Below are 14,622 nucleotides of genomic sequence, written 5' to 3' on the forward strand. Positions count from 1 at the left end.
CGGAACATAACGCCTTCGTTTTTGACTCCGTCTTTTCTGTAGCGCACGATACCTGCTACAGTTCCAAACCGGTAAAGCCGACAGCAAACCCTTCGCAGGTCCGAATTCCGCGAGCATGAATACCCGGGCCCCGACGACAACGACGACGAAAAATACGCCGACGACGACAACGACGAAGAGCACCCTACGACGAAGACTACCTCGGCCATTGTCGACGATGACGACGTTGACGACGAGATGGTGAACGGAGTTTACCTCGACGACCGGCGGCGCATTAAGGACGCCGACTCGAACGACAGCAGCAAGGAGAAGCCCGTATACGCCATTTACAGCCCCGCGAACCTCGACAACCAGATGCTCGTGGCCACCGCTTTCCCAGGAGTCGGTACGTATGCCGTATTGGTTGTACCAAGTGTTCGGGGGTTTGGCTGAAATCGGGTCTGCATTTACTGATCTTGCTGTTGATACGCTCGTGGTTTCTGAAATGCATTCGGCGCTCGTTACGTAGAGTTGCGCAAGAATCGACGGAAAATCAAAATAATCTGCCGAAGTAGCGTTTTCAAAGCCACATTGTCAGTCGTTAGGCAGCTAAAAAGGAAAAGATGATTATCGCTAAAAAAATTTTTGCTTTTGAAGATCTTGTAATCAAAGTTGGTGATTCACCTGATTAAATGCGTCACGGTCCCAGGCGCACATGCACAGTGGCCCAGGAATAGGGCAACCCTAATATGATAAATTTTAGAGAAGTCAAAGAAGCTTGCGAACGCCGCGCGCTGTTCCGTGGAAAGGTCCAGGTACTTTAAAAGGATGTATCAGACCACATTCTGTGCAGGCGTTTTGTGTAGTGACTTATCGCTTTGTTGGGCAGGACAGATGTACGCTAACTTGGGACTGTTTTAGCCGATGGAAATTTTGTGTTACTTGCACAACCTCCCACGTCACAACGCAGCCCTTCGCATTTGCTTCGCTCTCTGAATGCGAATCGAAGCAGCGTTCTTCTCTTACCTTCGTCTCTCTCTGAGATTCGACCGTTTCCGCCGCCACCCTACGCGATACCACACCTGCTCTCGCTAACGCCACCAGTCTACCCGTTGCGGCGCTACTCGTGGCGACGCGAAGTTTACCTAACTCCAAACACCGAGGTATACCACTGCAAAATAATTCCCACCCTTACAAGTTAAAGAGGGTGTAAGTGTGTCATAACTCCCACGCTTAGGGTGTCACTTACATAAATTGCACCCTAAGGGTGTGAGTTATAGGCACATTTACACCCTATTTTGCTTTAAGGGTGTACATTATTTTACAGTGATAGTGATTAGCAATGGTCGAACAAGGAATGTCGCAGGAGCCACTGTTCCGACAAATGACCTTGTCTTCGTTAGGGAAGCAACTGCCCTGACGAAGACAGCTCCACTTGCCGATAAAGTTGGCTCCATGCAACGACGTTGCTTGTCCTGACCCTGACGAAGACAACTCCACTTACCGATAAAGCTGGCTCCATGCAGCGACGTTGTTTGTCCTGATACCGGTTTCGCACGGGCATTTCCAAGGCGCTCGAGCCAAGAGTCTTTAGACTCAACGCAGAATTGGATGCTGCTACACGGATAGATTCTTATGGCCGCCGAGTGAAAAAGTAAATCGAGTCGACAAATTTTCGTAGAACTGCCTCAAAATCTCGAAGGCTTCCGAGGGGCGGCCGCGCGCGCCCGGTCGTAACAGCGTTTTCGAGCCGATGCAGGGGGAAAAATGGCGGGGTGAAGTTACTAACAGTGACTTATGTAACAGCGCGTAACATAAGGAAGGGACGACGATAGAGACCGTGTGAAAATGACACTGACTTCCAGCTGTTTATTCTACTGTCGATGCTGTGCATATGTATACATACAAAGCGCCAGCAGGATAGGACAGTTTTAAGTCAGCGCTCTTTTCTTCACTCGGTCTCTATCGTCGTCTCTTCCTTATGTTTCGCTCTGTTACGTAAGTCACTGTTATTAACTTCATCCGGTCATTTTTTCCCCCCTGTGAATCGCTGTTTGTTCGAAATCCGGAGGAAGAGCCCAAGGATACTTCGCTTTGAAACCAACACCTCAGGAATAGCAATTAGTCAACCAATGAAGGGGGCTAGTTGGTGGACGTTCATGATTGTATTGCGCTTAGCGTTACACTGACGATTTTAAGTGAAGGACAGGGCGTGGACGTACGTAGCGTGGACGTGCGTACTTGCGCTACGTGCGCCCACGTCCTGTCCCTCACTTACGTACGTCCTCGTACGTCCACACTACGTAGGTCCACGTCCTGTCCTTCACATACGTACGTCCACGTACGTCCACGCTACGTACGTTCACGTCCTGTCCATTACTTACGTACGTCCACGTACGTCCACGCTACGTACGTCCACGTTTTCTGCTTCACTTACGTACGTCCACGCTACGTACGTGGCCGTCCGTGGACGTGTGTGGACGTACGCTACGTCCACGTCCTGTCCTTCACTTAAAATCATCAATGTGACACTATGCGCATTATAATCAGGAATAGCAAACCAGGGGTGCTATGCAGGATGCGCCGAGTTTGGGGAAACTCGGGATCTTCACGAGCTCTGGCGACACCCCAAGATGAAAGCACGAATGGTACCGAGACACAGTTTATCTTTCTACAAGCCTCCAGTTTCATTGGTTTATCTAGATTCACTCTGGCTGGCTATCATTCCTTGGGCGTTGCCTTCTGGGCGGTCGACAAACTGGGGCTCACGTGATCATACCGTCGGTGCATGGTCGTGCCTTCTTTCACTTGTTTGTCGTTCCACCGAGTGCATTACATGCAGAAGCAAGTTGTAAAACAAATGCATTTAGTACAATATTATTAGTTACTTTAACGTGGTTTAGAAGCATTTTGAAGCTTACGAGATGTGCACTGAATGAGTCCTAGACTAATTTGTAATTTAGTACGCTTCGCATTGTACCACGAGGGAGCGCTGTAGTGGCGTCATCACATCCATTCACCGGGCAAGCATGGCGGCTAAGCATCAGAGAGGCCCAGAGTAAACAAACCCGTACAACGAGCTTGCAGTGCGCGACGTAGTGATCAGGCTCGACGAAGGCCACTATTTCTTGGATAGTTCTGTTCCTCCGTGGGCAATCTTCCCGTGCACCCGGTAAGACTGCCAATAGCTTCCGCGATTTTACAGATCGCAACGCGCACCTACTGTTCACGGCGAAGTGCTGAAGAAACAACTTGTGCGGTGCTGCTTCTGCGAGTGCGCTGAGTTCCTCCACTCTGCGTGACTGCGAGCGTCACGAGCATTACATAGTGTGGGCAAAAGGTAGACATCCTATATAGCTACGATGCGACGAGGTGGTACCGACGATGGATCTCGCTACCAACACAGTGAAGGAGACTTCGACAAACTGCAGATAAGTATATTTCTACTGTTTCATATTTAGCATAATAAGAGTGCACGGATTAAGTCACTTTCGTAGTAACGAACTGAATGTCCAGCAGTTTAAAGAAGGCAGTGAGAACCAATGAGTGTTCGTGCTTTTACGTGCAAGTGGGCCCGCGAAAATATGGAATAGATGAAGGTAACCTTCACTAACTTGGTGAGGCAACAGAAATTAATGAGTGACATTAAGCTAGAAAATTTATGGAAGAGTATCTTTATCCAAGTGAAATATCAATAGCAAGTACTGATATAAAGCAGGAAACTTATACAAACATTTCATGGGTTGAACAGCACATGGAAGGCATTACCGAATCGTGATCGCCACGTTACCGATATCCTTGAAAAAAGTCTAGAATCATTGCATTCCACCGGTTATGCAATATGGGACCTAAACCTGGAGGTTAACAAAGAAACTTGAGATGTCAAGGACTGTGTAGAAAGCAAAGTAACAAAAATTGTTGCAGATAGCATTAAGGCAGGAAGACAGTGGCGTAGTAAACCGTGGCAACTGATATGCTAGTTGAGATTAAAAAAGAAAGGAATTGGCAGGCAGGCCATGCACGTAATCGATCACTTGTTGCCAATTCATATCAGGTGATTACATAAGCATTACAGAATGAATGTCAAGGAGAGAGAACTACAGCCAAGGATGGTAGAAAATTGCGTAATGGGACAAGAATATGATGTTTGTAGGCATAGGATGCAATCAGCTCATATAAGAAGGGATTGTAGGGTGAGGCATTTGTTTTGCAGCGAACAAAAATAGGTTTGTGGTGCTGACAGTAGAGACTCGTGAAGGTGCAGGGCCACCTCAGCTGCTGGCACACTAATCAACATGACAATTGGCTCTGAAAAAGAAAACCCCAGTTTTGAAAAATAAAGCAATGTTGTCCCAACGCATTGTTTTACTATGCATACTACACTAGAGGCTTCCACATTTAAGGGCACTTAGTACTAATAGTGCAACGAGCATTTTTCTTTGTAAATAATGGTTTGTACGTGGCTGATCCATTCCAATACACTTTTTTGCAGCAAAACATTCTGCTGCTGGAGCCACTCAACCGCCTGGTGGCAGTAGGCGAGCGCCAGGCACGTGCTCTTGAGAGTGTGGCAAAGGTCCAGAGGGCTGCTCCGCAACAGTAGTATCGGTGCCCTCACTGCTCTCCTGTCGAGCCCACAGAAGGCACCTTATAAAGGAGCTTTCAGTTTAATATTTTGTTTATTATTCAAGAACATGAATAAAATTATTGCAGTAAACATTGTGCTGTGCATATTACGAGACTTATAACATGCACTTTGTGTCCCTTTAAAATAGGCAAAAACGTAAGACAACCTGTGCCACTCTTGGACCATGTAAATAAACAATGCACTAATGCAGCATACACGTCATCATGCTGTTTGTTCTTTCTATGTGCAAGAATACAGTGCATGTTCATTAGCCACAAGATGAACGGTGTGTGCAATTCACAATGAAGAAAGGAAACAGCAGGAGCTTAATAATGCTATCACCTATAGACTGTGCATATGACTGCAACACTCCCCGATTCAAATGTGCCATTACATGCATGTTCGATACCACATATTCTTTACCATTGTCTTATAATTGCATGTACTATATTTCACACATCTTAGGCCCTTGCATAGCACACTTCTGATGTATCCATTTCATAGGCCAAATAATTGTACACTTTGTCCTTTTGTGTTGTATGAAAAGCAGCATCCTTTACAGTCGGATAAAACTTCAGAAGACAGGAGAGGCCCCACCCTGATGACCAAAGCGCAGCAGCCGATTGCCTACACGTCTAAAGGAAAAGTCCCTCTCCAACGAGCAATATTAGTCTGTCTGGCGGCACGATATCAATCTCGAGTGCGTGCCCATTGGTGCAGGCTTGTGTTCACCTGCCTTAAAGTGCAGATTCCGCAGCCTCCTAAAGTTGTATCCGACTATAGAAACACGTAATGCCTTGCACCAGTTGCATAGACTTCTGCAATTTGATAGCACAGAATGATCAGGAGCAGAAATCTATAAAGGCATCCAAGCAAAGCTGGCTGACCACACTTCCATTATGAGGGGCTGAAAAAGGTCTCGCCAAATATTCCCATGACGTCCTTGAAAAAGAGGTGGTGTTTGGCACTTCTTTAGAATCAAAAACAGATTACACTGAATGTTGTGTAGCACGTCAAAACAAACTGAGCTTGGTTATTTGCACAACATGTAATGGGAGGTCGAGCTTCACATAGGAAACAAACTGCTCTGTCCAGTACAATTTTGAGGCCAGTATGGCACCTATTATGGCACCGGTATGGCACCTATTATGTCAACAGTGTCTATATACAAATTACACTTTTCACAGGCCATTGATTTCACCATTATTTTTGTGTGATGGTTCTTTCAATCAGCGCTTGTATTACATGAGCAGGTGGATTTGAAAGCAAAGCTTTGTTTGCAAACCTTCCGACTTCCATAAGTGTGTGGCAAGGCACTGGCATGTTGTCGAATAGCTCACACTTCCTCAGTCCTGCACCAAAGAAGCCCAATGCTCTATTTTAAGTTGGATCGCACAACAATTCAACGGCACACAAAGAAGTGTAACACACACAGCAAAGCATTCTGCTGTGTGTATTTCTCTTTGTGTCCCGTGGAATTGTTGTGCAATTAAACTTCAAGCTTCTATACCAATACACCGTCTTCAACCTCACCAATGCTCTAGTTATTAGGCCACAATGGTGCACATCTTTGAAATTTCCCAACACAAATTAGTTCTCCGAAAAATCACAAATGTTAAATTTTGCAGCACAGCTGTATGTATGAACGTGCCATATTCTTTACCACTAAACTCACAGGAATCAAAGAGGCAAGCATTAACCAGCCTTAAAGAAGGGAATTGCGCTAAAAAAGACACGGACGGGCGCAAACTCGCGACTGATTTTATTCAGAAGGAACACAAATATATATACCTAGATTCTTATTGCCTAATCATTGCCTAAGCGCACATGCCAAGAACGTTTTTTCTTTCTTATACAAATTTATACTGGAATCGCTTACACAATCATCACCTGACTTATCAATGTAAAAAGCTTCTGCGAGTTCACGTGCTACCTGGTTACGACTGCGCCTTAAGATTTTGGTTCTAGCCAGCAAAGGCTGGCATGCTTTATCAGGCGTAGCCAAAGGGCATGCGCCGCAATTATCAGCCTTGCTGCTGCCGTTACCATTATCATCATGACACCAATGGAAAGCCAGTGCCACGTTTCAGTAAAGGGAGTGCTGGAGGGAAAGGTGTGACAGCGAGGGCTTACAATAAAAATAACAGTTACGAGAAATGTTCAATGCCAATATATGCTGCATGTCGCTCAGCCTACTTTGGCAATGCGGCAAGTGTTTACTCGTTTGGGCATATCACGTTTTGTGTAATCGTTGCTCTAAAGCTGTACAAATGGTCTATTTGCTCTGCAAGTTTTATTTTTATCATGGTAGGTTAAAGACCCACTTTTCATTGGCATCTGCACCACATTTCTCCCGATATGTAATAATGCCTTGGTGGTTCATGACATCTTCACGTACAGAGAGTTCTGCAGAGTATCGGATGTGCATTGTTCTAATGCTTAAGAATTAGAGCCCCATTATGAGACGAAAATATACAATTTATTTATCCAAAATAACGCCACCCCCCCCCCCCCAAAATAAAGAAGATGCACTGAACCTCTGGCACATGCATCGACAGTGAACAAAGCAAACAATCTGAAGTATTTTCTTCATGCAAGCCAACACACTAAGATTCTCAATGCATTTTCATTTCGCCACAAATGCACAGGCACAACCGGCTTGGCGCAACATCCACATCTCGCGCTGGAACAAATTGTGCAATGCCTCGCTGTTTCATAGTGCGGCCGATAGATTACGCATGACCAAAATTCAGCATTGTGCATACTTAGTAACTTCACCAATGAAGAACCCCAAGTTCTTTATGAGATTAGGATTCATAGGTTACTTCACACAATTAGTGATATCCATTTATCTATTTATACTTAACCCCTTTCCCAAGAAAGTGATCCATTTGGAAGGCACCCTGACAGATAAGTAGAACAATCGACAAAAAGTGATCAACCAGCGAAAAAGTCTGTTAATCACAGTAACGCTGACATTGAAGGCGCCTTAATTCCTACGTACGTTCCGTCGACACACCCGACGACGTTCGTAATGTTCCCACGAAGTGGGAAGCATTCTTTTATATATGCCCGCTCCGCCGCAGTATTCTGGAAAGCTAGCCACCGCTTACGCACTGCCGCATCGATAAGCGCGTCAGACACATCTCTGACACAGTGGCTAACAGTAGTTTGATGGCGTCCGATGTAACGCTCGGCGCCGACGCTTCCCTGAAAACTCCCAGTCCCGTAGAAACGGAGGGCACAGATGACTTGCTCTACGACGGTGAACGAATGAAGCCCGCCACGCTGTCTCCGCAGACGAGAGTCTTCGCCTAGCTCGTCACACAGCCAGCACACTGATGCCTTCGACAGGCGAAAATGACGCTGAAACTCCCCGTCGGTCATGCAGGTGAACGGGTCCGGACGGTCATACTGACGCTTGCTGCCGCTGGATGCAATGAAACAGGCTGCTGCTGCCGCCGCCATGTTCCCGAGTTGAACTCGGAGGGGGTTTCGCGATGTACGAGTTTAGCACGAGTTCGCCTGTCAATCAAAACCAGAGGTCACGCCCCGCGCGAGGCATGTAACTATTGCGCGCGCACCCACTACAGTTGGGCCACGCCCAACTTATCTTCCGGCAACAGCGACGCGGTGTCGAGCTGAGAGGCATCAACAATCTTGACCGCCGACATAAAACACGCACAACGCACTGTCATCGGTGATGTACTGAGCACCACTATCGAAAACAAAGCGTTGACTGTCGCTGGCATACATCTTCTCGGGATAAGATGGCCGCACAACACGGTTTCATTGCCTGCATTGCGGCGCGTAGCGCACAGTAAATAATTATCGGCACGTCACTGTAGGTGCTTGCAAGGCGTCGAGGCGTCGAGGGGGACGACGATGCTGAGTGCTTATTGCAGCAGTCGTTTCAGATGGCTGCTCTGTCAGCGGTGATGAAACGGAGCCACAACGTCGTAAACACGATCGGCGTCCGAGAATCGCTCGCTCTTCTAGACCCAGTGCAACGGCATTTCTTCATCATGTACCACTGCGCACTCAACAGTTCCAACACCTCTCTCCGTTCGAAATCTGATTTCATAACTGCACACAAGAGCCCTCACCTGCCAAAATGCGAGTGCTGCGGTGTCGTTACGATATCCATCTGCGATCGCTGCTGGCTCCAGCAGAGGTAATCCGCAAGCACCTTCGACTGCACAACACACTCATATACTGCGTACATGCGCTCAGAGGCGCCTTCACTGGGCAAGCGATGACAAGCGATGAATTCTGGCGCTGGGGAAGCACGCACGTTTCGCAATGTATCGCAGAGGCTTCGCGCACAAAGATAAACTGGTACGTTTTCACTGAACTGCGTCACTACGCACTCTAAAGGGCAAGATATAGTCCGGCGTAACGCGCGCGCGCGGCCACGCGCGTCGCGGTTAAGCGACGTCGGTGAAAAACGCGCACTCTACAGTTCGGCGTCACGGCGTAGCCGGCGTGCTTAGGCGCGCTTGGCGAGCACAACGCCGCCGGCGCGGACATAGAGCGTGTTCTATTTCACGCGGCTGCCGCTAGACCAGAATGCACTGCGCGCTGCAGCGAGCAGAAGGCAGAATGGCGGCCTGCGGTGCGCGTACTGACAGTGCGGCTGTGGTTTTTTGAACATCCGTGTGGGATGACAGCGCGAGTGAGGACGCCTGCTTGAAGCGATTTGCAACCTTCCATGTGTATACGATGTGAAACGCATGGACCACCGTGACACAGAGCGCAAGAACAACGCGTGGGAAGCTATACGAAAGCAGTGTGGTCTCGCCACAGGTAAGCTGCATTTCGCAGCTCCTGTACTAGCTGGTGGTAGTCGCCGAGTTGAGGGCGCTTGTCGAATAGCTTTCGCATGTACATGCATGGCCCGCTTCCGTTTTTGACGTAGCCGAAGTACTAGCAATATGAGTGCGATGTTCTGGCTGTCAGGCACGGCGGCCGTATTTCGATGGGGGCGAAATGCGAAAAACACCCGTGTGCTTAGATTTAGGTACACGTTAAAGAAGCCCAGATCAGAAAGAAAGTGGTTTTCGCACGTAAAACCTTATGTTTTTTTTTTTTCTGGCTGTCAGGAGAAGTTAACGCCATCCCGCAAAAGTTTTCATTTTAGCGCACAAACAGCGCGCGGAACGAGAAGCGCGCGCGCTACCCGAACGACGCGCATGCGCCATGTTAACAGCTGTTCGCCGGGGCGAAGTTGCGCTCCCGGACGCACAGATGGCGCCAGCCTCGAGCTGCGCGCGCACGCCGAACTCTAGAGGAAGCAAATTTCTTGCACCCCTGGCGTCGCTAGCGCAGCGTATCCGACTTCGCCTGCCGCGGCCTGGCGCGCCGAGAACGCCGGACTATATCTTGGCCTTAAAATAACATACCGCCATTTTACAGCGACAGCTGTTGTGTCGTTTTTAGTTGGTAAAGCGGGGGCCTTAATAGCCTAGTGAAGCGCCTGCGATGAACAGCCGTACCGCGGCGCTGCGTTTCTGTTCCCCTAATAGAGAAATAGTGGCCATTACCCTCCATGGAACATGACCGACTTTATTGAGAATAGCACTGCAGCGCCCCTAGGCGACTTATCACCGTATGAACGCCCTCGTGCGTACGACCCGCTTCAATGTACCGCTTCTAAGCTTTCGCCTCCCTGTCGCCACTCACGGCAAGATGTGCAAAATTTAATAATTTGCTCGATCTCCGTTTGTCATCACAAATTTCTAGCATTGAAAACGAAAAACAGATACCTAAAGAAATAAAAATGTGCGTTATTTTATTTGTCGTATTTTAACGTATTCGTTTGAGTGAAAGTGTAGGTGCAAGAATGCGCCGCATGTACCCCGTTCGCATTCGATGGAGGATAGATAGATAGCGCCCGAAAGATGAGGCACGCCCTTGACGCGCCCGGGATAGGCGTGGCAAACGGCTCACGGCAAGTGTGCTGACAGACAGCGGGGCAGTCACGGTATCGCTACGTTGCGATAATCCGTTGATAACAATACGCGGCGCTCGCGTGTTTCGCTGTGCAGCCTTCTGCGCTTGAAACGTGGAAGCAGCGGGCCGCGCAGGGTGCGCTCATGTTGTCATACGCGACTTTCTGTCTACATATTTTTTTGCCTGCACCTTCGGCCCGTTCCGCGCTATCTCCGTTCACTGACTGCCGTCGAGCAAACTCGGGCAAAACTCGGGTGAACGAGAAACTCGGCGCATCCTGCATAGCACCCCAGTGCGAAATATGGACAAAAGGAACACGCCAGGCGTACGCGGGCGCCGCGTTTCTTGCTACTTAATTAATTCTAACGTCAAACCACATTGCACAAACTTTGATCCCTGGTCCAGTCACAATACCAGCCATGAAATCCATTGTCTTTCCAGTCAAGTTTTCTGCGACTCCGCTTTTTAATTTTTTTTTGCAGTACAGAATTCAGCAGCACGTCTCACGGTCGACCTTGAATGCTTCTTTCTCGACACTTGAACGAAACGCAAAGTTAACTTTTTCGTATGACGCTCTTTGTTTCGTATGAAGCTGCCCGACTTCGGAGCTGCAGTTGAAACATGCCTCGCAAATTTCATAATAATTAGGCTGAAATGGCGAGAATCAGTTCGTAGATAATTTGTGCGCGATTATTGCGCAAATATTGATGTCCTTCACGACTACATTTACGTATTTATTTACTCAGTTTATTCGGCACCATGCCATATGGTGCCGCTTTAGCGGCTCCTGACCAATCAATAATGACACCGTTATTACTGCGAATTCGTTTCATTATGAAAATATTCATTTCCAGATTGTACTGAAATTTATGCTCCTGGCTCGCCCGCCGTGATGACTCAGTGGCTAGAGCGTTGCGCTGCTAAGTGCGAGGTCGCGGGATCGAGTCCCGGCCGAGGCGGCCGCATATCGACGGGGCTGAAGTGCAAAAACGCACGCCCGTGTACAGTGCATTGAGTGTACGTTAATGTACCACAGGCGGCTTAAATTAATCCCACACTACGGCATGCCTCATAATTGTTTGTTTCTTCGCGGTGTGCCAAAAGTGAATTCAGCCCTAAGTAATACTCGGGTTTTTCTCACGGGCTGTAACACGCAGTTGAGGCACAAGTGGGTCTGACAGTCGAAACCCCACTTTTCAGGTCAAATATACAGACGGACCCGGGCATGCCTCATAATTGTTTGTTTCTTTGCGGTGTGCCCAGAGTGAATTCAGCCCTAATACTTGGGTTTTTCTCACGAGCTATAGTGCAACACGTAGTTGAGTTACAAGTGGCTCTGACAGGTAAAATCCCAGAATTCAGCTCAAATATATAGACGGACCCGCCGTGGTTGCTAAGTGGCTGTGGTGTTGGGCTGCTGAGCACGAGGTCGCGGGATCGAATCCCGGCCACGGCGGCCGCATTTCGACGGGGGCGAAATGCGAAAACACCCGCGTGCTTAGATTTCGGTGCACGTTAAAGAACCTCAGGTGGTCGAAATTTCCGGAGTGCTCCACTACGGCGTGACTCATAATCAGAAAGTGGTTTTCGCACGTAAAACACCATAATTTAATTAATTAAATATACAGATGGGCCAACGGCTAGCGCCTGCCTGGTAACTTCTTTCTTTTTTTCTTCAATTTCAAAGATACTCGGACCGTGGCCACACCCGTCACTGGCTCGAAAAGAGATTCGTGCACTAGTGCAATACATGAAGTGCACCGGCTTAAGAGACCGTTTATAGTGTGCCTGTGTACAGTGTCCCTCCCACACGCACTCAGTGCTTACTCTCTCCCTTTCTTCCTCTTTCTATTCCACTTTCCCCGCCCTCAGTGTAGGGTAGCAAACCGGATGCTGTTCTGGTTGACCTCCCTGCCTTTCCTACCCTTGTTTTCTCTCTCTCTCTCTTCTTCAGTTTGTAGGAGCACTTTCGCGATCAACCGCGCGACCCACTTCCGCGTGTTTTTTTTTCGTTTTTTTTCCAGCCATAATGGCCTACCTCGAAGAGAGTGTGGTCGTGACCGCGTGCTCACTAGTGGAGTTCGTAGCGTGCGTCCACTTCGAGTCGAACACGGCGGCCACGCTCGTCTACACGCTCCACTACTTCGAGAGCGACAACCCGGGCGCCAAGGGCTTGGACATCGGTTTCCGCCGCCCGAAGGAGTTTTTCTACGAGCAGGAGATGGACCGGCCACTGTGGGGTGAGGCGTCGTCGCCCACGACGGAGCTTGCAGCGTTTGAAAACCCGACGAGTCTTCCGGTTTTTTTTTTTTTTGTCGTAAACTTTACGCGAATGCGGGGTCGTTCTATGATGTTACGAGTGCTAGGCCTTGTCTAAAATATTTTTATTTTTGTTCTGAGGTTTCTGACGGAAGTATTCCGGAGGTCGAAAGACGTCAAAGAAGTATTTCGAGTGAATTTATGCGGAAAAGTACCTGAAGCTGGCGAAATTGGCCAACAGCAAATTACCGAACAATGTCGCTGTCATCTAACAGCAACGCGTTGCTTGTTTGCCTCTGCTGTTCCGAATTCGCTGCTGCTTGAGTGCAGCCTCTAAAGGTAAATGCCCGTATAGTAAAATGCGTATGTATCTCACAAAAGGCTTGCACGCAGGGAAAGATAAAAAAAAAAGAAATGCGTGCTGTTTCCCGCCACTCCCCTGCGGTGTCATGTCCCAGAGACGTTTTTGAGAATTTCGAAGTTCGCAAATGCACTATATCTTTTTGGTTCGTTACAGCGCAATACAAGACAAGGACACAAGAGGTTCGATTCTAAACGGCCCTTCACTGGGAATGTGTGTGTGTGGGGGGGCAGGGGTGTGTGTGTGTGGGAGGGGGGGGGTTCTGGCACCCATCCGATCTCTCACATCCAAAGATGAAAAATGCAATGACCCTCGTTGTAGCACACAATTTTTTTTTTTTATTTTAAGAAATTCTGAATGCGAGGCACTTGTTTGTTCACTCATCAGTTTTTCACGATAAGAGAGGAGAGAGATAGTAATGGTGATTTCGTCATCACTTGGTCGTCAGGACAATCACTAGTTGTGGCCGCCGGAGGCTTTTTTTGACACAATCGACAACGCAGAGCGTCCAATGTAGGGTGCTGTGGATCGCCTTTGACACTCTGCGTTTCTTAAACGCCCCGTAGATTGTAACGAAATATTGAACAGAGCGGGCACAAAGCTACCGCAACTCCCGTAGGTAAACAGCATCGTGATGATTAGATTAGAGAAATTTCGAATGCCGAGGACGATAGCTTTTACTATTGTAGTTTTGGTCATGTAGTCGAATCTAACGCTACGTCATTTTTGAGTAATTTTGTTTTTCAGAAAAAAAAGAAGCTGGCGTTAGAATCGAGTAAACACGGTAATTATGAAGGTGCACTGTTGTCGAGCAAGCGATGTGCCGTAATGACCTAAATTTCGGTACCGCAGTTCAGCATGTTGTCTCCACAACAGTTTAACGGCCGACTGCAATGAAATATAGCTTTGGATGAATTGTTTACAAATGAGTAATAGGCACTAATGAAACTATCTACGTAATGCTGCAAAGGTGGTGATTCTCTGATTACTTATTACCTACCTTTAAGCACCACCTAAGCAAACGACGCGTGCATCTTGCATCTGACGGTTAGTAATTATGATGCTGGCGCTAACACCAGGCCATGGCATGCCACATTTTCGGCGAGCCGCGGTCGCTGCCTTATCTCGGAGGTTGTGCCATGGAGCCTCGCTGATTATTAATATGCTGCGTCATTTCCGGCGAGATTGCATGTGGTCCGCACTGAGCTATCGTGTCTAGTTCCGCCCATACCTAATTGGTGCGGTACGTTCGCCGCGTTTGTGAATCAACCTCGTGCACTGTAAATAATGCTTCAGAAGAACTTCTGAAGAACCGCCCGTGCTGTTTATGTGTTTTCTTCCTCTGTCCCCGTCTTTTTTGCGGTCAATATGATTTGCAGTAAATAATGCTGTTGAATGAGACACACGGTTATGTTCGGCTGTCCACAGCAATTGACACAACTTC

The 14,622-nt window shown here is 48.0% G+C and overlaps 1 protein-coding gene across 1 annotated transcript in view; it reads left to right on the forward strand.

The window, feature by feature from the left end:
* Positions 1-14,622, forward strand: part of LOC139050093 (phospholipid-transporting ATPase ABCA3-like) — a 92,485-nt gene that overhangs the window by 1,606 nt on the left and 76,257 nt on the right. The window contains exons 2-3 of the mRNA XM_070526300.1: positions 99-385; positions 12,583-12,798. Of these exons, the coding sequence (XP_070382401.1) occupies positions 99-385; positions 12,583-12,798 (503 nt within the window). The remainder of the gene's footprint in view (positions 1-98; positions 386-12,582; positions 12,799-14,622) is intronic.

Source organism: Dermacentor albipictus, chromosome 9 (genome assembly GCF_038994185.2).
Source record: "Dermacentor albipictus isolate Rhodes 1998 colony chromosome 9, USDA_Dalb.pri_finalv2, whole genome shotgun sequence".
Lineage (NCBI taxonomy): Eukaryota > Metazoa > Arthropoda > Arachnida > Ixodida > Ixodidae > Dermacentor > Dermacentor albipictus.